This window comes from Musca vetustissima, unplaced genomic scaffold (genome assembly GCF_032173495.1).
Source record: "Musca vetustissima isolate MV318-11 ecotype Yass unplaced genomic scaffold, APGP_CSIRO_Mvet_v1 utg2253, whole genome shotgun sequence".
NCBI lineage: Eukaryota > Metazoa > Arthropoda > Insecta > Diptera > Muscidae > Musca > Musca vetustissima.
The window spans coordinates 647,760-675,411 of record NW_026888442.1 but is presented as its reverse complement, the minus strand read 5'-3'; the positions used below and the strand labels follow the sequence as shown (position 1 = coordinate 675,411).

General features: G+C 35.6%; 6 protein-coding genes across 7 annotated transcripts in view; 3 read left to right on the top strand and 3 right to left on the bottom strand.

Moving 5' to 3' along the window:
• Positions 1-27,652, bottom strand: part of LOC133336309 (uncharacterized) — a 424,576-nt gene that overhangs the window by 269,356 nt on the left and 127,568 nt on the right. The gene's annotated exons all lie outside the window — the stretch shown is intronic.
• LOC133336294 (large ribosomal subunit protein uL18m) lies at positions 368-927 on the top strand. The gene has a single exon (XM_061544576.1). The coding sequence runs from the start codon at positions 379-381 to the stop codon at positions 925-927; it is 549 nt and encodes a 182-aa protein (XP_061400560.1). The 5' UTR covers positions 368-378.
• On the bottom strand, positions 1,035-1,396 carry LOC133336276 (cytochrome b-c1 complex subunit 9). The gene is made up of 2 exons (XM_061544559.1): positions 1,204-1,396; positions 1,035-1,107 (listed from the first exon to the last, which is right to left on the bottom strand). The coding sequence occupies exons 1-2, from the start codon at positions 1,333-1,335 to the stop codon at positions 1,072-1,074; spliced, it is 168 nt and encodes a 55-aa protein (XP_061400543.1). The 5' UTR covers positions 1,336-1,396; the 3' UTR covers positions 1,035-1,071.
• LOC133336272 (vacuolar protein sorting-associated protein 28 homolog) lies at positions 1,675-2,304 on the top strand. Its single transcript, XM_061544554.1, has one exon. It carries the CDS (start codon positions 1,675-1,677, stop codon positions 2,302-2,304), a length of 630 nt encoding a protein of 209 aa, XP_061400538.1.
• Positions 6,086-24,730, bottom strand: LOC133336304 (protein lingerer). 2 transcript variants are annotated; one of them, XM_061544586.1, is made up of 17 exons: positions 24,686-24,730; positions 18,526-18,705; positions 18,268-18,459; positions 18,018-18,201; positions 16,676-17,931; positions 16,262-16,591; positions 15,883-16,188; positions 15,584-15,792; positions 15,138-15,245; positions 13,900-14,007; positions 13,050-13,677; positions 10,598-10,732; positions 10,389-10,514; positions 10,080-10,328; positions 9,758-9,916; positions 7,195-7,227; positions 6,086-6,206 (listed from the first exon to the last, which is right to left on the bottom strand). In XM_061544586.1, the coding sequence occupies exons 2-17, from the start codon at positions 18,673-18,675 to the stop codon at positions 6,108-6,110; spliced, it is 4,272 nt and encodes a 1,423-aa protein (XP_061400570.1). In that variant the 5' UTR covers positions 18,676-18,705; positions 24,686-24,730; the 3' UTR covers positions 6,086-6,107. The 2 variants fall into 2 exon arrangements, with proteins under 2 accessions (XP_061400570.1, XP_061400571.1); XM_061544587.1 differs by lacking the exon at positions 7,195-7,227.
• On the top strand, positions 25,980-26,491 carry LOC133336293 (small ribosomal subunit protein bS16m). The gene is made up of 2 exons (XM_061544575.1): positions 25,980-26,117; positions 26,204-26,491. Exons 1-2 carry the CDS (start codon positions 25,992-25,994, stop codon positions 26,489-26,491), a joined length of 414 nt encoding a protein of 137 aa, XP_061400559.1. The 5' UTR covers positions 25,980-25,991.

The window sequence follows — 27,652 nt, the reverse complement described above, 5'->3', positions numbered from 1 at the left end:
ACAATTTCACACTTACAGAACAGAACAATAACATCTATTGATGAAACAGTTCCTTTTTTGCTGCTCAAGTGCTTGGCCGTCTCCCGACTACAAACCGATCCTTGTAGATTCCGTTAGGAAATATTGTTTTCATTCGGCACTCTTCTTCTTTTTAATAGATGGCTAACCCCCTGAAAGTATTTCAATAGGGCAGCTCTGCTGTTTTTTCTTCATCAGCTGTTTACCATATTTCTCATAGTACAGCGACCCACCAGAAGTCGACTTATATACCCCTAAGTCCCACGCACGAGAAGGTATTATTACATTTGCAAAATAAACGAAATAATAACAAATTTTATTAATTAAAACTTCTAAACCTCCCACAGGTATCACCACAAAATGTCGGGACATTTTAGGCCACCAACATCGGCACATGTGCTGCGCAAAATCAAACAATTATCGGTACCCAAACCAGATGCCATTTACATGAACAACCGGAACCCAAGGAATTTGGAAAAATTACGTATTGCCTATAAACCAATGGGTTACCATCTGGAGAAGCCGGGACGATCATTTTGGCATAAACTGGAGGTAAATGTTTCGGGGCGTTATGTGACCGCGGAGGTGAAACATTTCCAGAATGGACCTATAATCTCCGCCAGTACCTCAGAGTGGGCGATTAAAAAGCAACTTTTCAAAACTAAAGATACCACAGCCTTTATTAACTTGGCCCGCGTTCTGGCATCCCGTTGCCAGCAATCCGGTATAACCGAAATGCTGTGCAACATTGAAGCAGTACCCGGTGGCAAATTGGATAAATTCCTAAAGACAGTAGAAGAGAACGGCATTGCGCTCAAAGAATCACCACAGTATGTCAATCCCAAACCATGGGATGCGACACGGGAGGACAAACCCTGGGAAGTCTTAGAGGATGATATTAAGAACTAGAAAATACGTACTAATGTAAAAAATAAATATAGTCGCACACACACTATGTGGGTTTTGTTGTTTCAATAAACTTTGTTTAAAATTTATTCATACATTTTTCGTTTTCATAAAATTTTCTTAAGAGCTTAACAATTCTGCTACAACTTATTCGTACTTGTGCTTGATGTCCTTCCACAATTTCTGAAAATAAAAAAAAAAAAAACAAAAAAGACGATGCGATGAGTTTCTGCTCGTTGCTGGCTTACATAATGACATTTCCAGAATTTCACTACTTACGCCTTTGTTGACGGACTCGAAAAAGCTTTCGGAAGCAACATCGAGGGCACGTTCAAAGAAGAAGGCAGAGCCAATGACGACCACGGCAAAGGTGGAGGTCCTTTTGAACAAAGTGTTGTAGATAACCTTCATTTTGTTGAGGACTGGCTGATATTTGTACACAAAACCGAAATGCTCGCAAGAAAATTTTTGCGTGTCTTTGGACTTGATTAAATGAATCTAATGTCAAAAAGCAAGCAACAGTTGTAGTAAATGGTAACAGACGTTGACAGCTGACAACTACTAATTTAGTACTTTTCGTAATCAGCAGTGTAATTGTTTTTATACAGTTTGCAGCAATTGGGCAACTCCACTAAAATAAACAATAAAGGGACGTCATTTGCCTGCCAATTCGTCATCCCAATTTGTTGATAAAAAAATATTTTTTAATTATTCCAAATAACAAAAGAATTCTTATTTGAAAATACACACATGGAAACCTCATCGGAATTATATGAGGAGGTGAAACTCTTCAGAAATGCCAGGGAACGTGAGAAGTACGATAATATGGCTGATTTGTATGCCATCATAAATACCCTTCAGCAATTGGAAAAGGCCTATATCCGGGACTGCATCACGGCGGCAGACTACACGGCAGCCTGCTCCAAATATTTGGTACAATACAAAGTGGCATTTAAGCAAGTCCAATGCGATGAATTTCCCACCGTCGAAGCCTTTGCGAAGAAATTCCGTCTCGATTGTCCAGCCGCTTTGGAACGTATCCGTGAAGATCGACCCATTACCATTAAAGATGACAAAGGCAACACATCGAAATGTATTGCTGATATTATTGCCTGTTCCATAACAATTATGGACACGCTGCGCATGAAGATGAACACAAAGGATGCCCTGCATCTGACACTAAAAGATCTGGTGGAAAACTACAATTGTCTGTCTATTATACCAAAGGACTTTGAGGGTAAAGAGAAAATGAATAATTGGTTGAAAATGTTGGATGAAATGACGGCTTCCGATGAATTGACCGATGCCCAAAGTCGTCAATTTCTTTTCGATGTAGAATCCGCATATGCTGACTTTTCCAAGCTGCTGCACAATCAATAGGAAGCGGGAGAGAAAGAGATTTGCACCGTCAACACCATATTCTTCAGCATCAGCAAATGTATGCTGTTGTTGTTATATTATGTATGATAGAAATGTAAGAACAAAAGATAAAATGTATCCTCATTAATAAACACACAAAATTAAGAAAAACAAATTTTACGAATTTGAATGTATACGACCTTAAGGAATTGGGAACATGATGAATTTTGGTGATCATCTCTAATTTTTTAGAAGTTTTTTCGATCTTCTTGTGAGAGTACTCTAAACTTCCCGAGATCAGTGCCTCCGAAGTTTCGAAAATGCATCAGAATATGCATGGAGGTAATAGGGGCATAGTTGTAAATCCCTTTGAATCAAAAAATAGTCTAAATCGACTGCCTTTGATTGGTGGTTTAAGTTTATCCTGCAGACGATTGCGCAATCTTTGGACTCAATCTAGACTTCGTAAAGGTAATGGGTTGTGCAAAGTTTGCTTCAAATCTGACATTATATTCGCCTGATATTGGATTTACAAATATTGAACATGTTTACCATTTGTGGGGCAGGTACCAGAAGGAGTGGATCAATGGTTCCCATCTTCGGACTTGATCTAGGGTTGGTAAAGATAATAGGTTAGGCAAGGTTTGGTTCAAATCGAACATTCCAGTCGCCTGATAATGGTTTTACAAATATTGAAAATTTTTAAATTTAAAAATTTAATTTTAAATGTTATTATAAAATTAATTTTTAGCACAATTTTGACCATTTTGTGGGGGAGGTACCGGAAAGAGTAGACCAATGGGTACCATCTTCAAACTTGATTTAGGCTTGTAAAGATAATAGGATGTACAAACTTTCGTTACAAACGGATAGTCCGTTTGCATGTTATTATAAAATTATTTTTAGCACAATTTTGACCATTTTATGGGGGAGGTAGCAGGAGTGTAACGGACATAAACTAAGTTAGGACGAAATATTAAGATGTGCGCACCAGCCAGCCAGACGGACAACGCACGGACGGACATGGCTAAATCGACTTCAAATTTTCTGAAACGGATTTGGTCCAAAGAAACATGGGGTCTAAAACTAAGATTTCGATAAGGCACATTTTCACCGTATCAAAGTGTATAAACCCTCATTAGCCTAAAGGCGGCTGAGGGTATTCAAAATATACGCCTTTCTGGGGGGTTACTCTGTATTGCGATGCGTAAGAAAAATTGTATCGCATCGCGTAATTGGTACTCTCTAATTCGTTTTCGTATCTCCTTTCGCATCTACTTTACGCAAATGTGGCATCACCGCAATCTGTAATACGAAAACGCATGTCAAACTCGTTCGTTAAACGCAAATATCTTGCAAACGCAAATGAAGCGAAACATGTAAATAAGAACAATTAAAGTTTTTATTTACATCTAAATTGATAATTATTTTGGGTGAAAGCCAAAAAAAGTTACAGTTGATGACTCAGCACCGTCAGTTCCAAACTTTAGTAGATTTTATGGTGCAACACAGCGATTTGGCAAGGGGCCAGTTGTAGAGTTCAAATGCGAAACGACGCGCCAAAAAATTGTAGAGAAAACTGGACGATGACCTTAATTCAGATGGACCTCCTGTAAGAGATGTCGCTGGTTGGGAAAAAGTAATGTTTTACATTTTATATATAAAATGTGAAACTATTTGTGCATATTTACAGGTTGGTGTTGATAACCACCTTGTCCAAGCAATTTCAACGTCCACTTTTATTGGATTTGGAATTGCTGTGGATCTATTTGGAACGACGAGGTCATTTTTAAAAGCGTTTATTAAAAACATAAACGCATCTTTATTGAGACGAACATTTTGTACAAATTTATAAAAATTAAATATTTGAAAACGTTTGACACATTATTCGTACTTCTATTTTCTCTTAAAATTCTTTTTTTAGTTGGTTCGTCATTTTTGTTTAAAAAAAACACTCGTACCACATAAAAATATGTTTTTAAATGTTTAATGTTAAAAAAAAAAACTCTCGTACCACATAAAAATATGTTTTTATTTACAATTTTTTGACGTTTCCTTTTGTCATTTTTCGTTATTGTTTACATTGTGGTGCCAGTGTTGCCCTATTTTGAATTTATTTTGCGAATGCGTTTGCGTGAGCGATACAGAGTACCAAATTGCACTCTTAACGCATTTAGCTTTCGCATCGCACTGGCTTTCGCAACGCAATACAGAGTAACCCCCCTGGTCTTTTGAAAAAAAAAAAATATTTAAAAAAATCTATGTCTTGCTGGGCTTTAAACCCCCTGACCCCATCGAGCGTTTGGAAGACATTGATGCTGTTGTTGAACGTTTACTACCTGACATCCGAAAAATAAATCACAATTTTATTTTTTATGTTTGGATTCAATCATGTTTTGTTTTGTTGTATTTAATTTAAATATTAAGATTATTATAATTATACATATAAGTTTAAACCGATTACAATATTTGTTTGTTTTTTCTTTTGTTTTCGTTTTATTATAATAATTATGATTATTTTCTTTTTTGTTTCTTCTGTATTTTGTTGTTGTTGTATTCTGTATGTTTCTCCCTTCTGTTTTCAATTAAACGTTTACGACTTTTTTGTTGTGTTTGTTCATCTATTACCAAAAAAATGTTTTTTGCTTTGCAACATTAGCTTATTATTTCCGGTTGTTTTTTCCTCTTTTGTTGATTATAGATATTTTGTTTTAATTCATATTTTGTTTTTTTTTACCCACTCACAACAGGGTTTTGTTTCATTTTGGGGGCGCATGGTTTTCTCTTATGTTTCTTTACTAGAGTTAGTAGTACATACATTTATATATATAGTAATTTATTTCGTTTTTTATTATTATTTTCTTTTACTCTTTTCCATCTCTTGTAATAATAATATATAATGTTTTAATTTTAATTAAATTATTTGTTTGATAATTATGTTTTTTTATTTTATTTATCTGTTTTTGTATTTCTTTTTATAAAAAAAGATGCGAATGCATGAAATTATTATTTTGTATGATTTATAATATGGTAAATGTTGTGGTTGTTGTGTGTGTGTTATGAGGAGGAGAAGTAATCGCGGCGGCGGCGGCATCATATTTAGTTTGGAGATGTCAAGATTTCCTGTGGGGAGTTTGATTTTCTTCCTTCTTTTATACTAAATATTTTGGTTGTTGGGATTGTTATTGAATAAATAAATAGACGACATTATATATGGAGAATCATAAAACGTTGACGACGGCGGAGGAGCAGGTTTTGATTTAATAGAGATGCATTTTAAAACTATTTAAAATTAGTGTCTCCTAAAAACGAGCGACGTTCGATTACTAACTATTCAGGGTTTCTTTTTAAAAAAAAACTGGCGGAGATATATTCCTTTTTATATACTTGGTTATCTTCTTCTTCTTCTTAATATGGTATGATGTTACTTGTTGTATACGTGGAAAATATGATGAAGTATGTTGTATGTAGGCGAGGAGCTGTAGTAGAGGAGGTTAATTCTTATTTTGTTTGTCCTGCATTTCAGGTTGTTATTTTTTATTTTGGTAAAGCGCAGCAGCATCTAAATGTGTATTTTTGGAGATGGGTGGTGGGCGGCGACAAATTCTTCCAATTCTTGTCTTTATCAAAAATATTTTTTTTTTTAGTACTATTATTGTTGTTGTTGTTGTGGTATTCATCATCAACGTAAAAAAGGAGATCGCCAGTTGTTTTATTTCTTTTTTCATATGGTTGTTGTAAAATTGGTTGTATGTATGTAGGTGTGGTAGCAGTAGTCTGTGGTGTAGTGTGGTGTCTTAGAAAACAAAAAAGAGATGATGATCTTAATTCTGACCAGTCCAATAGGATGGTGAATATCCTTGTTTTGTAGCCGATTTTGATTGGCTACTTGTGGGTTGACGTTGACCAGTACTGTTCGAGTCCTATAATAAAGCAGAGAAATATTTTGATTAGTAGATTAGTTAAGAAAGAAAATTAATAATAAATATAATGTATGAAAAAAGTAATGAATGATAATGTAAAGAAGAAGAAGAAAACAACAAAACTACAACTGAAGAGAAAAATAGAAAAAAAACTTGGTAGTAGTAGATAACTCGTTATACCGAAATGAAATGATTATGCGCGGCACGCATTCATACAAAATTTCCAAACACATTGTCAAGATTTTGACAATTTTGATTCAAAAAGGAACGTTTGGGTGGGGTAAGGGGGGTTGGTTAACAAAGAATGAAGGAGAAGATCATATTAATATTATTGATTTTTTTGAAAACTTTGCCACATTAACGCTTTTTGGTCTAATTTAGCCCTACCAAGAAAAAAATATTAAAAATGATTGAGACATTTTTGCAAAATAGATATGTAACACTATGTAACAGAAAACCAATGTTTGTAATGTATAAAAATATATTTCGATTAGACTAGACTTCATTACGAAAATAAAATCTGAGATCATTACTTTTTTGAAATATCAAAATTTGTAGCAAATAAAGTTTAAAACATTATTATTAAAACTCAAATTAATTTCAAAATGTTTATTTAACCTCAAAAATATTTTTAAAATTTGTTTATATAGTCCCATTAATTTTAGACCTAACCTCACAATATTTTCATTACATAGTGTTGCAAATTGAAAAAAATAACGATATAAAGAAAACGCATTGGAGTTATTATTAAAAAGAGGAGGTTGGTTGAGGAAGGGAGGGAGAAGTTAGGGACTGCCAAAAGATTATAACAATTAACTAGATATTAATTCTTTAATGACGACTTTAGTAGTAGTTGCTTTTGTTTTTGTAGTTTTGTCGAAACTATATCGCTAAGGTGGGTTGGTTGGTGGGGTGGTGGTGGAGTGTGTGTGTTTTACTAAAGAGGGGAACATGACTTTTGTTGTTGTTGTTCTTGTTATCAACTTACCCGGCGGGATGAATTGTGAATCCTGCCGTCCATCTATTTTATGTTGATGTCCAATAAAAACCAAAAGAAATAATAATAAAAATCAAACAGGAGAATATTTCATGCATAAGTAGAGAGTTTTTTGTTGTTGGTATTGTATTTTTTAGTTGAATTTGATGGGAGGAAAGTTGGTTGGGTGTTGGTGGTTGTGTGTGTGTTTTTTATATAGAATTTCTTTTAATTTCGATTAAAAATACTGGGGGGAAGATAATTAAATGAAGAGAAAATGTTTCGTTTCAATTTAAATCGCTTTTTTTAAGTTATGTTGTTTAGTTAAGAAAAATATAATAAACAAAACAAAATAATAAATGTATAATAAACAGAAGGATATGATGAAAAAAGGTAAGGGCTGAGCGGTCGGGCAATGACTTTATGAAATAGGCATGAATAGGCACTTATAAATGATGGCAATATTAGGCAGACGGCTATAATATTAATATGTAGTAAACTATTTATATGAAAAAAATCTATTAAATCTATTAGTCATAGTTAAAAACAAAAGTAAAAACATTATTTATAAAGTTAAAAGTAGGTAGGTAAGTAGTAAATTGTATGCGCGGCGTTATGGCAAAGTTTGGAAAACCAATAACAAAAAAAATAAAACATATTGTATTACGAAAATGTGCACTGTTTTCCGACTGATCAATTACAACGACGACACAGTCCTTGGCGTTTATTTTTTTATAATATATTATATAGTGAACATTCAATCTCGAATTCACTTGTAAGTAGAGTACTCAAAGTCGAGTATGTCAAACTACATCTCGATATATGGAAAAATTAAAAAAAAAATAAATATATATAAATATATGATATTTAAATCATTTTATATTTATGGGAGAGGAAAACGTAGCATCTTCGGTAAATTAACTTTGGCGATAAAATTGTGCTTTTTTAAACCAAATATGTTTCCATCAAACAAATCCCCCCTGTGGTGAGTAAAATCCAACCACTTTAAATATATTTGTTTATCCAACTTTGACTCCGCATGTAAATTTTACACAAATAAATATATCCGGCCATTTAAATGAAGTTGAAATTTTTAAGTGTAAATTTTTAAGGTCTTAGGTTCAGATAAATTTGTTGGCATCTCCATAAAAGAGAGACTCCCGTCGAAGCAATCCACCCACAAATATTTTTTTTACACCCTCAGCCATGTGGCTAAAATAAAGGTATAATATACACTTTCATACGATAAAAAAGTACCTCACGAAATATTGATTTTAGACGCCATGTTTCTTTGGACCAACAAATCCATTTCAGACAATTTGGAGTCATTTTACAAATGCCCGCCTCGAAGGGAGTAACCGATTTAATCCAAACTTTGCACATCGTCGTAATATTTCTACCAAATTTAGTTCACGTTCAAAGATGGGAAATATCGGACCACTCCGTCTGGTACCTCCCTACCCACTAAATGGTCAAAATTGTGCTAAAAATTTTTTTTATAATATCGTGCGAACGGACTATTCGATTTGAACCAAACTTTCCCACAACCTATTATATTTACCAAGTTTGAAGATGGGACCCATTGGTCCACTCTTTCTTGTACCTTCCCCCAAAATGGTCAAAATTAAGCTAAAAATTAAATTTATAGTAACATGCAAACGGACTATTCTATTTTAATGAAACTTTGTACAACCTATTATCATTGACAAGCCTAGATCAAGTAGGAAGATGGGACCCATTAGTCCACACCTTCTAGTACCTCCCCCACAAATGGTCAAAATTTTCAATGTGTGTAAATCCAATATCAAGCGAATGGAATGTCCGATATGAACCAAACTTTGCACAACCCATGGTTGATTTGATTTGAACTAAATTTTACACAACCTATTATCTTTACCAAGAATAGATCAACATTGAAGATGGGACCCATTGGTACACTCCTTCCTTCTGCTACCTTCCCCACAAATGGTCAAAATTTTCAATATTTATAAATGCAATATCAGGCGAATGCAATGTCAGATTTGAACCAAACCTTGCACAACTATTATCATATCTTTACCAACCCTAGATGAAGTCGGAAGATGGAAACCATTGGTCCACTCCTGCTGGTAATAGTGGTGATAATCTTTATAGGGAAAATAGGAGGCCCTGCAGAATCAAATCTGTTAATTTCAAATGTGATCTTAGCGACGTTGTTTGTTACCCTAGTAGTCCGAAAAATGTTATGGAATTGCTTAGTGAAAATGTTTTTTTTTTTTGGAATATTTAATTATGTACACACACACAGATATGTATAACAATGCTCTATTTTGTTTTGGGGGGTTGGTTTTTTAATGCAATGTCATGAAACGTGTTTGGTAGTAGTGCATTTATGGTTAACTATCTACAAATGTGTAGCATTATTATGTATTTATTATTATTAGATGTTAACGAATTTTTGAATGTGTCTTAGAGAGCAAATTATCAAATCATTTCAATAATTTTTACTATTATTAATTAAATATATTATTATGAGGAAAGGAAGAGTATTATTAAACAAGATAAAGGTGGAAGGCGGGGTTTGTTTTTAAATTACCTGATGAATTTGGGGATGAATCATATGATGACCTGCTGCAGCAGGCATTGTGGGTAAATACATGCCATAGGGTTGGGCTGAGGTGCCGCCAGCTGTTTGGGTATTTGCCATATTAAATGGTGGTGGTGTACCCGAATGGAAATTCTGTTTCTCGTACGACTGTAAAAAAACGAGAGACAATAGCAAGGAAATAATTAGATAAAATTTATATAGAGTGAATCAAAAATGTATTTTTTAGAAAGTACTAAATTTTGGAAACATAAATAGAAACAATGTTCAGTGATTCTCAAAAAATTAGACGACTTAAAAATGTGCAACTTACATTGACCTTATTAAGTGCTACATGGGTCTTGCCATACATAGACGATGTAATATCCGATGCTGTTCCAGCTTGTGGAGGATTTGTTACATTTTGGGACTTTGTGGGCTGATTAACACTCGAAGGGTAGGTTTTGTTGCTATAGTCTTGAGAGGCCTGTGATAGTGCATCATAGTTCGTAGAACCATAGCCTGTGTTATATGAAGGTTTGGGGAATTGACCACCAGATGCTGTATTAGCAGCAGGAATTTGCTGGAATAAATTAAATTAAAAATTGTCATTAAAATTGAGGAAAATTGCCGTATTCCTTACCGGATAAATAGCAGGAGTGCCATATTGAAAACTACCGGGCATAACATTACCGCCATAGAAATAAGCGTAAGGAACATTAAGCATGGGTCCACTGGAACCGGCTTGTTGTGACATTGTACTTGAAACCTGTAATGACGATTTTTTTAATATTATTATGTATTACCGGTTTATTTGGATGTGTGTTTGCGTTTGTTGTTGTTGCTACTTACATTACTAACAGGACTGGAATTATTGTCAGTTCTGGTAAAGCGGCCATCAGTCATGGTGGAATAGGCCACAGAGCCCAAATTGTCGCGACCAGCTCCTAGACTTGTAGGTGTGTAGTTCAAGTCATAATAACCTTGCTAAAATTTTTGAAAAAAAAAATAAAAATTTGTAAATGCAAAGGATGTTCTTGGCACATAAACCACTTTTACATTTAGAGCATACATGGGATGTTTTATACCATAAATATCCATATACTCAAACAAACAAACATATATTATAATAAAAACAAAGCTCATTCACCCTTAGTTATAAGTTATTATTGCTTATAATTGCAAATTAGTTATTTTTTTAAAATTTACGACAAATAGTAGGTATATTTATGGTATTTTTGGTTGTATGTATGTTTTATGAAAATAAGGAATGGGATATCATTATTTCAGTAGATGCAATAGCGGGAATGATGAGAGGACGAATTTTTATTAAACCAAGTTATATGAGATAGGTTCAATGCAATACAATAGAAACATCAAACAATATGTATTTAAAATATACAAAGTAAATACTATTTCAATTGAGATTTTTGTTGGGCAACCGCAAAGCTGTTATACAAAAAATTAAAGTTGACTTATTAGGACAGTTAATGTAATTGGAATAAAATCAAATTTTACAGCCTTATTCTTGTAATTGTAAAAAAATATGAAATTGTTGTTGTATCAAAATATGAATCTGCTTCTTAATGTAGTTATGTTAGGCTTGGTCGATTATCTAATACCCTCCACAATGGGTCTAGGGTCATGAAAAAGGGGACTATAGCAAAGATCAGAATATTTCTAAGCTTTCGAACATTTGCCACCCAAAATCACGCCTTGGCCCTCATAAACATTGTTCCAAAACAATGCATCCTGAATAACGCGTAAAACTAAGCGACTATATATGGCCAGTCCTGAGATTTGATATAGATGTCGTTATCCCTAGTAGAGACGACAGAAACCGTAGCAACCCTCCTCTGAACGGTTAGGCTCTCTATACTGAGGGATCCAGGATGGAAGAAGGTACAGGGGCTGGCGTCTACCGTGAAAGGCTAGGCCTTGAGCTTACCCACAAGCTGAATAGCAACTGTAGTGTTTTCCAAGCTGAAATCTTCGCTATTCGGAAGGCACCGGAATTAATATAAAGTCTGGATGCCAATATCGTTGAACCGGTGAATATCTTTGTGGATAGTCAGGCGGTTCTTAAAGTCATCAAATCTAGTAATATCAAATCTGATGTCGTCCTCGAGTGTAGAGCAGTTTTGGAAACACTCACAGCTATCGGCTGTGTTGGGTACTAGGACACCGTGACATCATGGGTAATGAAAAACCAGACGAATTAGCTAGACGAGATCTCAATCTACAGATCTAGCAATCGATTGGTCAATCAAACCACCCATCTGTCATCTCTTTCATAACTTTGAGGCGTTATTCGACGAACGAGTCAAGGAACTCTGGCACAACGAACCTAGGTGCAATTTGTCAAATCTATGTGGCCGACTCTATCAACCAAGAGGATAAACTCTCTGTTGAACCTGAGCAAAGCTGAAATTAGAGTAATGACAGGAGTCATTACTGTTCATTGCAATATCAGGGTCTTTGCCAGTAAATGGGACCATGATGTTACTGATTACTTTAGACTCTGTGCTGACGAGAAGGAGACTGAGCCCATTTAGCATCTTTTGTGTCGCTGTCCAGTTCTGACAGCGTTCTGGCACATACCGTCTCTAAGTTATTTCTCAACTAAGCTTCTATTCAATTATATCGTTAGAAACCTAAAGTGGTTAGGAAAGAGCAACCTTAGCACGTAATTTGTTATTGTGTCCGATTTCTCTAGCCATCGAAACTATTCTCACCTTCCTCCTAATAATTATAGCTTATTTTCTTTCTTTCTTGACAAGGACCTATAATTGTCTACAAAGATATTTTTGCACCTTTCAAGAACCCGAACCCGTTAGAAAAATGCGTATGAAATCTTTAAAAAAAGCCCGGGAAGTTTATATGAAGGCTATGTCAGAATATGCACGTATATCCAACCCTACAACAAACCGAAATGTGGGATATTTATGGGATATATGTTGCAGCATTGCAAATAACTTTCTTTGATTATCTTGAAATAGTCCCATGACCCATATTATTTTGTTTTGAAAACCAACTGTCACCAATATCTGTTTCTAATGGTAATATGATGTAGAATAATGTTAATGGCTAGTTAAAAAATGTATTAGAATTGTAATATTTATGCGGTTATATGAATAAAGAAATTATGTGTGTGCGTTTTTTAAACAAAGATGTTAAAAAATTGTTAATAATGAAATATGGTTTTGATTTTCGCGTTCGTTCATTCGTTATGATTATCATTATTAAATGTGTTATGTAATGTTGTTTTGCGCTTGTATTGTGTTGCATTTCTCCATGAACTCACCACATGTGGCACTCTCTGTTGCATCATTTGTAAATCCTCGTAAGAATAAACTGGTTGCTGATAGTATGGCAATGAAGTCTGAATATATTGACTAACCATTTGGATGTTGGGTACCATTCCACTACCAGCTCCGCCACTACCACCAGTGGGTGCACCACCACCACTACTACCCGTTACACCACCACTACCAGTCTTATTCGTCGCCGACGATACACCACCACTCGATGATGCAGCTGCCACGGCGGCCGATGATGCGCTACCACTGACAACACCGGACGATGTGCCAACGCCGCCACTGCTGCTGCTGTTGGCATTAACAACATTACTGCTGCTGTTATTGCTGCTATTCACCACACCGCTGCCAACACCGCCAACGCCACTGCTGCCGCCAGCAGTCTGTGATACCACATTTGATGTGGCATTTTGTGCAGAACTGCTATTTGAGCTGCTGTTATTGGCATTGTTGTTAGCTAGAGAAGAAGGATTATTAACATTGGTATTGCTTGTTAATGCACCCAAAGTGGATGAAATCATACTGTTTGTCACGGCATTATTGGAATTGACACCACTTGAAACGGAATTTACAGATGTACCACTGTTGCTGCTAATGGCATTACTAGAGGATACACTAGTAGAACACACACAATGATGATGAAAAAACGGAGAAGAAAAAAAAAATAATAAATTATTATTTAGAAGAAAATAAGAACAATTTTCAAATTCTTTTTATTGAATTTTGTTAAATTACCAAAACACACAAAAAACAATATTAACTCAAACTCAAAATAAACAAAAAAATTGATAAATAACTTCTGCAGAAGACGGCGCACGCCACGATGCCACTACTTACCTTTCGTAATGAGTTGTATTTGATGATGTAGAGGTGGGATCCTTCAATTTTGCACTAGTACTAAAGTTACTATACTGAGACGATGAAGTGTTCGTGCTGCCAGTGTACCTATATATTGTACGTTTGTTGAATATTAGTTGAGTAAATTTTGTAACATTAGATGAATTTTCAATTGCTTGATTATTTTTTATTTAAAAAACAGAAAGATGTATAAGAACAAATGGTGCACCATTTCTATTAAATCGGACATTCTCGACTTAATTTAGTACGCTATGCCAATTTTCGTGCAAATCGAAAGATATTTAGGGACTTTGACGCATCATTTACATTAAATCGGACGAAAAAATATATGGGAGCTATACCCAAATCTGAACCGATTTTCTTCTATTACAATAGGGTTCATCGTTGGGCCAAAAAAGTGAGCTGTGCCAAATTTCATCCAAATCGGATCATAAATGCGACCTGTACTTTATTTACAATTTAACATCTACAGACGGACAGACATGCATAAATCCAATCAGAAAGTGATTCTTTGCATATTCTCAAAAGGAACCATGTGTATTTCTCGTTTCCTTTTGCCTTTTACAAACATAAGCACAAAGACATAATACCCTGTACCACAGTGTGGTGAAGGATATAAATAGCTCATGATCGAATTCGAATTGAATCATTGACACAATATCCCTTTAAATGAACCGCCAACTTCACATATCAAAATGGGCCCGGTCCTATTTTCTAAAATTGGGAATTTAGGATTTCGAAAGTATTGATTGTAAAGCTTTTATTCTGAAACGTATATCTCCAATGTGAAGGTATCAATCGACATTTGGTTTTAAAGTTTCTTGGGTGGGGCCAAGCTTTATTCATAAGGTTAACAGGGAGGCGAATTCGAAGTCTTCATGGACGGTCAAATTCATTGTTTGAAGAATTGTTTATTTATTCTTTTTTATTAGTTACCTTTTCTTGAAAATTATTTTGAGTTTTTATCCAGTTTTGGTTGGAATTTCGCGATTAAAATGTTTACAGTTGGAGTAGACGCAGGCATTAATTCGCTTGCCTGTTAACCTTATGAATATACATTCTTGGTTTTTGAAAAATTTATGTTTATTATTTCACTTTACATTGAAATTCAAAATGTGTCACCTCAATGGGATATTCAAGTATTCTACACGAATGATATCCCCCCATTGTTTTGCAATTGATATTATTATTATTTTTTCTTTATTCACAATACATACCCTGAACTATTTGATAAACCAGTTGTGCCATAAACACTTTGGCTTGACTGGTAAGCATTTTGCTGTGATCCATATGCAGATGACAAATAACTGGAATTTGTGTTTGCTCTAAAATCAAAAATCACAACGGAAACGCACAAGGTCAGGTGGTGGTGGTGGGTGTGGCAATCAACAGGCATATATTCGCAAAGCATTCAATCGTTTAAAGAAAATCATTAGAGGATGATGGGGTTGATGGATGGATGGATAGTTGGTTGAATGGATAATTAGCAGAGTAGGGGAGACAAAATAAAAGAAAAAAGAACAGACATAACATTATGGTTAGCATTGGCTCAAGAATTCAAACAAGTCAAATGCTTATTAGTAATTAAAATAACAAAAGAAAAATTAATATTATATAAACTAACAAAAACAAAAAACTCTTTCGAATTAACTGTTATACTTACGTTGCACTACTGTTACTGTTGCCACCAACAGAAGGAATGTTTTGTGTCGAATTTGAAACACCACCGCCCACACTTGCCACAGAACCTCCGCTAACATTGGAAGCACTCTGGGCAGCTTGAGTGGCAGACTGTTGCTGTTGGTATGAAGCCATTGAATTTTGTTGATACGAGCCATATGCCTGTGGTTGATATGAATTTGCAACCGATGACTAAAAACGACAACACAAACAACAAAGAATAAGAATAACAATGTTAACACGTAATCAAAGCCGCCATCCTTTTGCTAGGCTAAGACTTACCTGAACATTTCCATACGCTGAATTACTGTAACCCTGGGAGGCTACCGAAGGCTGATAAGCATTTGCCACGCCTGTTTTGTTTGCAACATTGGCACTGCTTTGGTATGAGCTTTGATAAGCAGCAGCAGCTGACGTGGTGTTCTGTTGGTAAGGTTCACTTTTGGTCAATTGATCCAAAGCATTGGTGCCACTGGAGCTAACACCTTGGGCCGTTGAACCACTGACACTGGAGATTTGTTGTGTCTGTTGTGGCTGCTGTTGCGTTGCAGAACGTTGGGTGTAACCAGCAGCGGTTAGGGAATCAGTCTGAAATAAATGTAATGCATTACAAATGATAGATCGATCTGTGTGTGGGTGTGTGTAGTAACGACGACTTTACCACCAAATGCGAATTGGGCAAACCAGCTGTCAACGCTTGTTGATGTAGCTGTTGTGTTAATGTTTTACTCTGGTCATAGGCTGAAGCACTAACATCTTGTGGCGATTGCACCAACGATTTCTGTTGGACTTGCTGTTGTTGCTGCTGCTGTTGTTGTTGTTGCTGCTGTTGCTGAGATTGTTGGCTATCCAATGTAACCGAGGTGTTGAACTTCTCGGAGAGATTCTCGAATGAATCATCTGTACCAAAGTCCAAGCCACCGAATTGAACATCGATATAGCCCATATTGTTCAATGAATCGCCAGGCATTTCGACAGCACTTGAAGGTATCTAAAAGACATAAAGAAGACAGAAAATAACAACATAAAAAGTTAATTTACAATTAAAACATAGGTGATTCGTTGTGTCACTTACCTTGGAGGGTGGCGGAAGTTTAGCACGTGCTCGACGCACCTGCGGCTGTTGACCACTCTGTATCTGCGATGTGGAATCATTTGTTATCGCCGAACTGCCAGTACTGGTGGTGCCCGTTCCAAACACATTGGCATACGAGGTCGCATATTGCACACTACTTGGATTCTGGCCGTATGAGGCCATTTGCTGCTGTTGTTGCGGCACACTGCCACCCACCACAGACTGTCCAGCAGTATTCTGCGACGTCAATGAATTGAAATACTGTGATTGTTCTACCGACAATGTGGTCGATGATTTCATCTGTTGTTCGAGATGCTGTTGCTGAACCTGTTGCACCAAATTTGCTGCTGCGGTTGCTGCATTCGAGAAACTATCAACGGCACTGCCGTATTGTGAATTGCCCAAGGTTCCACTGATACTGCTGGTGCCGCCGCTACCACTTAACGAACTACCACCACCAACAGCTGACGACTGTTGTTGCTGCTGCTGTTGTTGTTGCTGCTGCTGTTGAATCTGCGGCGTACTACTGACTGCGGCACTATACTGCATAATCGGTGTCGACAGATTACTGGTCGTGTTATCGTCAAGGCCAGAACTAACGACATTACTACCCACTAAAGTATTCAAATGAGATCCTTGTGATTGGGCCTGCAATGAACTGCTGCCGATCACCGATGTGCCAAGATGATGATGATCCAGTCCCTGTTGTTGCGAAGATATCTCCTGGCCGGAAACACCCGCTGTTGTACTCGACGTGCTGCCACTGACAGTGCCGCCACCACTGCCAGCCAGACCGCTGCTTAGAACACTGGCTGCCGTTTGATTCGGCAGATTGCTGGTTGTGAACACCTTGCTGTCCTTTAGGGAACCAACGTACTCCTCATTATCCCAGTCACCCCATGCGTCGTCCTGGCTCTGTTGTTGTTGCTTTTCTGCATTTTGGGCAATAGTATTGTCCCATAATTCCACCTCTTGGTGATCGTCATTGGTGTTGTTGTAGCGGGAATTGTAACCGCCACCGCTGCGATCTCCACGACCACCAGCGCCGCGATTACCGCCCATACGGCCGCCTCCTCGGCCACCACGACCAACATAGCCGCCACCGCGGCCACCACCAACACCACGACGATTATCACCGCCGGCGCCACCACCAACACCACGTTGGCCGCCACGGTAATTGTCGTTATTACGATCATCGCGATCGCCACCACCTCCTCTGGCATTGCGTTCATTTTCACGGGCCTCTCTGCCACGCCCTACATGTGCAAGGAAACAAGTAATCAATTATCATTATCATTGCCGCCAAATGAGCTGTAGCTATCAAATTCAAAATGTAACTTACATCCACGACTGTCGGATCCGGCTCGTCCACCACGATTACTACTGTTACGATTACGTGATTTTTCACGCTTGTCCGTATTGGCATTGCCATCGGCCCAGTCCCCATCACCCCCGCCCGCACTATTATCCTGTGCAGCATTTGCAGCTTTATTCTTTTTCTTCTTAGAAGATGTTTCAAATGCTCCCTACACAAAGACAAAATTAATTAATTAAGAAATGCAGTTTCATTTCGAGTTATGTTTGTTACATACCACTGGCAGTGTTTCCAATAGGAACAGTACTGCATTTTCCAAATTGTTGTCACATTCATACAGTGCACAACAGACCTCCTCCTCGGATCTTTGTGTCATCTCTATAAGTGTGGCGACCTTTTCACGCATCTGTGGATCTTCAGATGTATTGCTGTTGGTAATTTGGGCAATACGTAACTGTTCTGCTGTTGGCTATTTAAAAAAAGGAAGTAAGGTTAGGTATGTACAGTACATATCGTAGATAATAGAAAACTCTACCTTTGGATGAGATTTCTCCTTTTCTGTCTTTGAATTATCCGTCTTCTTGTGTGAAGTCTGTGAAACTGAGTCTCCACCGCCTCCTCCGCCGCCAGAATTTGATTTCTTCTGATTGCGACTGCCGCCGCTGTTACGAGTTTGTGTGCTCATATTCTATGTACACTGTATTTACAAAGTAAGCTGAAACACATAAAATATGAACAACAAATTAATTAGAAAAACAAAGACATGATTTTCTTAACAATCTAGTAAATGTTTTGAAAACTGCAAGGTAAAATCTTTTGTGGCAGATGTATATATTTTGCAAAGAATATGTGATCCACAAGGATGTTAATTAATAGTATCATATCTGTTGCAGATCATTTTCCTCCTGTAATATCCTTTGTAACAATGAATTTTAAACAATTGCAATAACACTTATTATGACTCAAGAACATTTTTGTTTTAAAATTTTACCACAGAATTGTTCGAACGATAATGGGCGAGCCAAAATTATAAAATCTTTTGCGTCTTGAAACAACTTGTGTATATAGAGTCTTTACCAAGTTTTACTTCTAAGAAATCTTATCTGACACAGACGAAACAATGAATCATCCACAAATTACGTTGTTTTATAAAGTTATAAATGTCACGCAAGAAAAAAACGAAAGCGAAGATTTCTGCTGATTTAAAAAAACGCAGACTTGATGGAAATTTTGAAAGCAATACTACGATTATAAAGGATATAAGTTTCTGGGTTTATACGGCATTTACATTAAAACTTTTTACCGGGTTATACGGCATTTACATTAGAACTTTTTACCGGATTAACCTACTTTATTAGGTATTATTTGGCATATTTTCAAAGGAATTGACAATTAAAACCCCACTGGGTTAACCAAATCCGGTACAATGTAAACGTACTTTTAACCTACTTTATGAGGATTTATTTGGCATATATTCAAAGGAATAGACAATTTAAACCCACTGGGTTAACCAAATCCGGTACCATGTAAACGTACCTTTAGACTTTCAATTTAGACTGGATATTATAAAATTTATTTTAAAACATAAATAGGAATCAAGTTTATATGGTAGGTAGAAGATTGAAAAATGATCCATATTGAGGGACATCCATTTAATTGAATAAATAGATCTTGTAGTAGATATTGCGGTAATACAAGTGCAACACTCTACAATAAAAGTATGAGAGAGAATTAGATACGATGGGTGTAAACGCCAACTCCAAAAGTGCCAAAGCCAAGGACACAATGGTTAGGAATCCGCAATCGATGTAACGATGAAAGAACAGATGCATGCATTGATACTCACTAGCGGGCTAAGTTACTTACTGAGTGACCTGAGAAAAGAAACAAATCTGTGAAGGATACAACGTATTAACAAGTGAAAAAGCGGTAAGTTCGGCCGGGCCGAACTTTGGATACCCTCCACCATAGTTATATTGACAGGTACTATAAATGAAAATATAGGGAACATACCAAAAAGTGGACCTATACCGACATTTCTAAAAACGGATTATGTAAACCATAATTAAAAATTTTAGAAAATTTTAAAGGATAATTATACTCTCAGCCTTATGGCTAATGAGGGTGTATAGACTTTAACACGGTGAAAATGTGTCTCATCGAAATATTGGTTCTAGACCCCATGTTTCTTTGGACCAAATCCGTTTCAGAAAATTTAGATTTCATCCAAACTTTGCCCATCTTATTATTTCTTCCAAGCTTAGTTCAAATTCTCGAACTTCCAATCAGGGGCTAGGTCTAAATGCGGCTATAGTTAATTATCGAACCTTACGTTCTAATTGTTTATCTCTCTATCCTCCGCAGGTGAAATGATTACAAAAGAGACTTAGAACCAAACTCAAAACGCGGAACAAATCAGATAACTATTTTAATATAAAAAGGGGGTTATATGGGGACTACCCCAAAAAGGGGGTGAATATTAAAAATTTTTGGTAGAGAGATTTGTTACCATATACGACTACAAATTACCAAATTGCAGCAAATTCGGTTGAAAAATGCGCTCAAGAACCCCCAAATACCGAAAATTGGGGGGTACCCTTATATGGGGGCTATCCGAAAATATGGACCCATATTTATAATTTTCAGTGGAAAGATTTGCTACCCAATACGAACTCAATATACCAAATTTGAGCGAATTCAGTTGAAAAACGCTCTCAAGAACCTCAAAATACCGAAAATTGGGGGGTACCCTTATATGGGAGCTATGCCTAAACGTGGACCGATAAAGCCCATCTTCGAACTTGACCTGCCTGCAGACAAAAGACGACTCTATGCAAAATTTTGGCGATCTATCTCAATTCGTTTAGACGCTAGAGTGATTACAACAGACAGACGGACAGACAGACAGACAGACGGACAGACGGACAGACGGACATGCTTAGATCGTCATAGAATTTTACGCTGATCAAGAATATATATACTTTATAGGGTCGGAAATGATTATTTCGATGCGTTACAAACGGAAAAACAAAACTAATATACCCTCCATACTATGGTGGAGGGTATAAAAATGGATCATACTAGAGGTGGAGGATTAGCATTCCTATTGCAACAATCGTGTAGCAGAAAGTAAATTTCTATGGCATCACTGCTGTAGGCGCTCACTCGGCATCACCGTATCGAATAATTGTTTTGTTCAACCTTTAACCTCGAACACAGAAAGTAAACAATGCCGAAAAGGTGCGCGAGGAATTTCATCCAGCATGGTGATTTTATACAAAGTAGAAGGATTTAGTCAGTCCTAGGTGGTACCACTTTAAAGCATGTTTAAAATGTCATACCCGATGATGGATCTCAATTTCGATGTTGCAACAACTGAATGACAAAAAAGACGGATTTTGTCAATCAGAGCTGGAACCACTTTGAAGTATGTTACAATTGCCATACCCGATTATTCTTGATGTATCTCAATTTCGATATTGCAATAACTGGATGCACGTGGAGTAGATTTCGTTAACCATGGCTGGAAATTGGTAGGGTTGTCCCGCTACTAAGACCAAACAATAATGACAGTGAATGTGAATCCGACAGATGGACAGCGCGTTTCAACGTCAAGAATTTTGAAAGAGTTCTAGTGGTCGAGGATCGTTTTAAACATTTCACCATAGGTAGGTCTGGGGACCCTGACTATAACATTGCCATTTTTTCATGCAGAAATCCACATTTTCTGAGATATGGGATACAATGTTCTGTTGGGATCCTCGGCCAGATAGCGAATTTTTACCAACATGGACTGTAGAAATGCAGCTACATCTGAATGTTCAGATGGATGGATGCGTTCTAGTGATAACATTCTATATACTTATGCCTGGCTAAAGTCCAGAGTTTTCAAATATTTACCAAAGTCACCCTGATTACAAGATTGTACTTTTTCATATAGAAATCCAATTATCTGAGATATGAGCACCAATTTTGTTCTGGGACCCCTGGCTCGATCGTAAATCGTTTTGAAACTTTTACCATAGGTAGATCTCCTAGACCCCGATTATAACATTGCACATGTGAAAATCCAATTTTCCGAAGATAAGGGCTCTATTGTTCAGCTGGAACCCTTGTATCAATTTGGAGCGGTTAAAGCACTGATTGTCGGTGTTGATTTCTACCACCTTGAAATCGCCGGCCGAAGGCCGTTCGCTTACAACATCCATTCTACATATTATAAATTCTGTCGCGTATCCAATTTCCGTATCTGTCTATAGGAGAAAGTATATGTAAGGGTCGGTGTAACCTCAGTGCAATTTTGGAAGTTCATATCTAAGAAAGGACAAGTTCTTGTATGTTCGGAACAATAAAACTAATTACAATTGAAATTACGTCACAAAAAACATCAAAAAATGTGTTTTTAATTTTTCAAAAATATCATGTAGTGCAAAAATCCAATTTAAAAATATATACTCAGAAGTGTGGTACATGGTTAGGATCGGAAGGGGAATCGAAACTCTCGGATTACACACAACTTCAATTTAACTATTTAATATAATGAACGGACACCACCGCCAATTTTAAAAACAGTAGTGCGCTACATGGTGTTTGGATCTAAAGTAACTCCCTCTCTCGGATCATTTTTTTTTTATAGTTTTGTTATTGCACTACTCCACCACCACATGTGATGGTGGGGGAATGCCTCCTAAAAGTAAAAAACAAAAATCGGGTCAAACATTGAAAGTATATTCCCCTAAATCATATTTATATAAAAAAGCAATGGAATAGAAATGAATATAAATCTCAAAACACACAGATACACAATAATTTCTATTTCTATACTTCAATTCTTGACGAACGATATTTCCTAGAACGTTGTTATAGTGAGTATTGAGTGGTGCACGACGAACACCAACACTGGTGGTGGTGCTGCTGCTGGCTCGGCTGCCGCCGCGTTCTATGTAAACAAATTTTTTTTAGCGTACACAACTCACCCCCTTCCCTCTTGCGAGCAAAAGCAGGCATGCAGAAACATCAAAAACCGACAATTGAGTGGCGGTGGCGGCGGTTGTTGGCCGTTGCCATCGTCGTTCTGTTGGTCCCACACACGCACTTTTCGTGGTGGTGCTGCTGCTCATTATGATGATGACAAACAACAAAAGTGGCTTGTAAAGTTTTTTTTTTTTGAAATGGCAGATCGCCGCTTTCAAACGAAGAAGAAACAGAAAAAAAAACACAAAATACACACACACAAACGTACATTATACATCAGTTCATTGAGCTTTCCCATGACCGTAATCAGATATAGAGAAGCGGCAAGAGCACCAGCGGTGAAGTACAACAAATGGGGGATATAACAGGAATCCATATCTTTTTGTTTCGATTTTTCTGCTCTACTCTGGCACTTTTGCTACATATATACACCGGAAAAGCAAAGCGAAGAAATTGCATCCAGCCATACACTGGCTGCTAGCTGTTACACAAAGCCAGGCAGCAGGAAAAACCGATTCCATATTAGCAATAATAAAATGCAAAAAACTAAATCCACTTTTTGAAAACGATATACATCATACGTATGTATATAGACCGACCATCTATAAACTCAAAACTCATCATCGTCGTCGCCAGGAATGAAAAAAATAGCAAAGAAATCAAGACAATGGCGAAGAGTAGAAAAACACATTTTTCTCTTTCTGCACAAACCAAGTATTTCAATATTTTTCACACACAATTTTTTTGGGGAAATTCACACCACACTATTTTCCCCAACTACTCCTTGGGAAATATTAACAGCAATCGCAATTTTTTGTCATAAAAATACCTTATTTTTTAGCGTTTTAACAGACTAATTGCATACACCACAATTAAAAAATGTCAGACACTCCGCTTGCTTCGGTTATTAAATTTTTTCTTTTGTGTTCGGCTTTCGTTAGAATCGTTTGGGTCACAACACTATATATGCATCTCTTTCTATTTGATACATACATACATCCTTGTCGTCGTTGGACGGAAGTGATTATCAATTAACGGCGACTTCTTTTCGTACCGGTAATCGGTTTTTCATACAACACAATTACTTGTCGCTCGGTACACTTCAGTGAGTGATGCCAACAACAACAATTGGGCCGTCGAAAAAGGCAAGCCAACTGAAAGCAGACAGAAAAAACACCGGGTAGTCGAGAAAAAAATAAAGAGTCTAACGACGAGTCATATTGCTCTCGTCTCTTTGAATTCGTATGTTGTATGTCAGAGACCTGCAGCCATATTATTCATATACACATATTGCGTTTAGTTTTCTCAGCTCCGAAATGCCAGTTTCACTTCAAATTAAATCATGATGATATCCATCACCACAAGACATTTTTATTGTTCACAACCACATTAGCTTGGTACTAATCATAAACTATGTCATAGCTTCTTCTTTATTCCCATAGGGCACGCTTCTCTATACAATCATTTTATTCTTGTTCATATCCATCACTACCACAGTCACAGAGCTATGTGTGTGCGAGCGAGCATTCACATATTTTTTCCATTCTTCTTAAAATTTCTATGACAATTTTTCAATTCCCTTTACCACAAAAGAATTCACTTGATTTTCAACAAATCGATCACTTGTAGACAATTGCGTTTTGTTTGTTATTGTTTTTCGTAATTAAAAAATCATTTAATTTATTCTTAAAATAATTTTTACAAAGCCCTACGAGACCAACCTGCAAAAATGCGCTGATGGAACGCATATGGTTATGGATTACTTTTTTTGTTTGAGGTTTGGCATAAATTATTCATACACTGACAGTGTTGTCAATTTGAGCGGTTTGTTTCTTTTATTGTGTTAACTGAACATAGCCAATTATTGCAAATCCAAAAAAATAATTTGTAATATTATCAATATTATTTTGAGAATTATTAAATTTTAAGCATATTTTTTATATATGAATTATTTTTAAATTTTTTGGTATTTTTTATCTAAGACATTTGTATGGCCTCAAGAGGCTCCTATATTATATTATGAATTGAATATTTATTTATTTTATTTATTCAATTCATTTCATAATACTAAATCCTTCAAGGCCAATAAATAGTATTAACAATCATAATATTCCGAGTAGAACTTGTAAATAAAGAACTATATAAATAAAAACTATAAACTAATATCATATAATTGGTCTGTTCCCGTACAGCATGAATCTGCTACTTTTTTCTACGATAACGAATTTCCCTTTATGATATCGAAGAAAATAGTAAAATCGAGTAGATTCTTGCAGTACGGGAACAGACCAAATATGTTATAATACAATATATGGTATGTTCCCGTACCACAAGAATCTACTATTTTTTACTACGACAACACTTTTTACCCTTATGATATCAAAGAAAATAGTAAAATCTAGTAGATTCTTGCAGTACAGGAACAGACCAATAATTTAATTTATGTCATAAAATAATTTAACGTAGATTTATTTGATTTTTGGATTTTTTTAATATTTTATTGTAATTACTAAATCGTGGAATTTTTTTCAGTATTTGGGCTTGGATGTTTTATAAGCAAAATTTTAAATACCATTTTGGCGTAGAGTTTTTAAACACGAAAAATTAAGAATATATAATAGTAGATGTTTTAAAGAATATTTTTTAACGATTTTTTGGCCGAGGGTTAAATTTTTTTTTGAAATATTTTGGCATCGAAATTTTAAAGAATGATATTTGGAGATGTTATTTTTTTCTTTTTTAATATATATATATAATTATTATTTATTTTTTTATTATTATTAATCCATTTTTGATTCAGGAATAGAACACTGATGGCACTTTCTCGAACACAACTACTACATTACCGTAATCGATATATACTTATAATCGATATACAACGATACCACTATCATCATCTGTTTCTCAGTTTTACTCTGGTGCGGTGCGTGTGTTATTTACTTATTTTATTATTTAATTCTTTAAATTTTCATTTATTAAATTAAAATTTTCAACTTTCAGCTGGAATATTAAATTCAGAAATCAAAAATGAATATTGCACCACTATCACCTGCCAGTGGCATTGGACGTTTCTATAAGAAATCGGCAAAAATTATACGTTTCGTAAGACAAGGATGTACCAATCGGCCGTTCTACCACATTGTTGTTATGGAGGTATGCAAATTAAAACCAATATTGAAAACCTATTCGTGTTGAATGAAATCCATATCTAATGAATTTCTAATTATTGCTCCATGTAGCGCCGTAAAAATCAACATCAACCTGTTATTGAACAAGTCGGCACTTTTGATCCATTACCAAATCAATATAACGAACGTTTGGTCGCATTTAATTTTGAACGTATCCGCTATTGGTTGGGCAAGGGTGCCCATATGTCCACACCGGCTGCTGAATTATTGGGTATAGCCGGTCTATTACCAATTCATCCTCGTACATATATGACAGCGTGGCGTAATCGTGAAAAGGCTGCCGCCGCAGCTGAACAGGAAGCACAAAAGAATGAGGGTGGTGATGAAGGAAAAAACTAATTTGATTAAAAAAAAATAATATGTCTTTTGTTATTACTAGATTTGTTAATAAGAGTAAACATTTTAAATTAGAATGAATTTGATATTTTTAAATCATATGTTGACTACGAATGGAAGGGAGGGGTCGTTAGCCTGATAGGTTTATACATTTCAATTCACTCTTGAACATTAAAGCTTTAATTAGCTTTTATTAAAACATCCATAATATACAAAATTAATTGGGGCCCATCAAAGATTGACGAAATGTGGTATAATGAGTTCTCATTTAAAGAATATGTTTTAGTTTTTAAGAGAAGCCGTTTTAGGCGTTGAAATTTTAGAGCATTTTTTGAATATTTAGATTTTTTAAAGATGTTTTTTTTAATATTTGGGGTTGAACATTTTAAATATATTTTTAAATATTTATTTTAATAATATTTTTGGATTTTGTGGGGTGGGTTTTCTTAAGAATATTTGGTAGTGGATTTTTAAAAAATATTTTTTTTAATATTTTGTCATGGGATTTTAAAAAATAGTTCGGAGTTTGGTTTTAAAAGAATATTTTTTAAATGTAAAAAACAAATTAAATAATTCTTGAATATTTGGGCGTGAATTTTTTCATGAATATTATTTGAATGTTAGGGCTTGACTTTTTAAAAGCACACATATGATTTTTGAAATTTGATTTTTTTGAAATATATTTCATCAAGGACTATCGATTCACTCATTGGTTTTAAGAAATATTCTGAAGGAAATGACATTTGGTTTGTTTTTAAAAAGGGCTTCCAACAAGAGATTTTTTTTATTAAATTACAATTTGTTTAAATTAATTAAACAAATACTGGAGTAATATATTCACATTTTGTGCAAATAGGTATTCTACCCAACGAGTAACTGACGAGTTTTTCAATAGAGTATATATATAGTACAAGAAGCAATAAAAAACACCATGCTACCTTTTTTTCAACAAGACGTTTAACATTTATTGTTTGTTGTTGTTTTATTTTTTTTCATTCTTTTTCATCCATTTATTACATACGACGTCTTAATGGTAATTTGTTTTATCATTATTATCAAAATAAAGTTGAATTTTCTTGTTTTATTATTTTGTGTTGTAATTATAATTTAAATTTTAAAAAGAATCGTTATAAGATTAAATCTGAGGTTAACACGACGAAGACA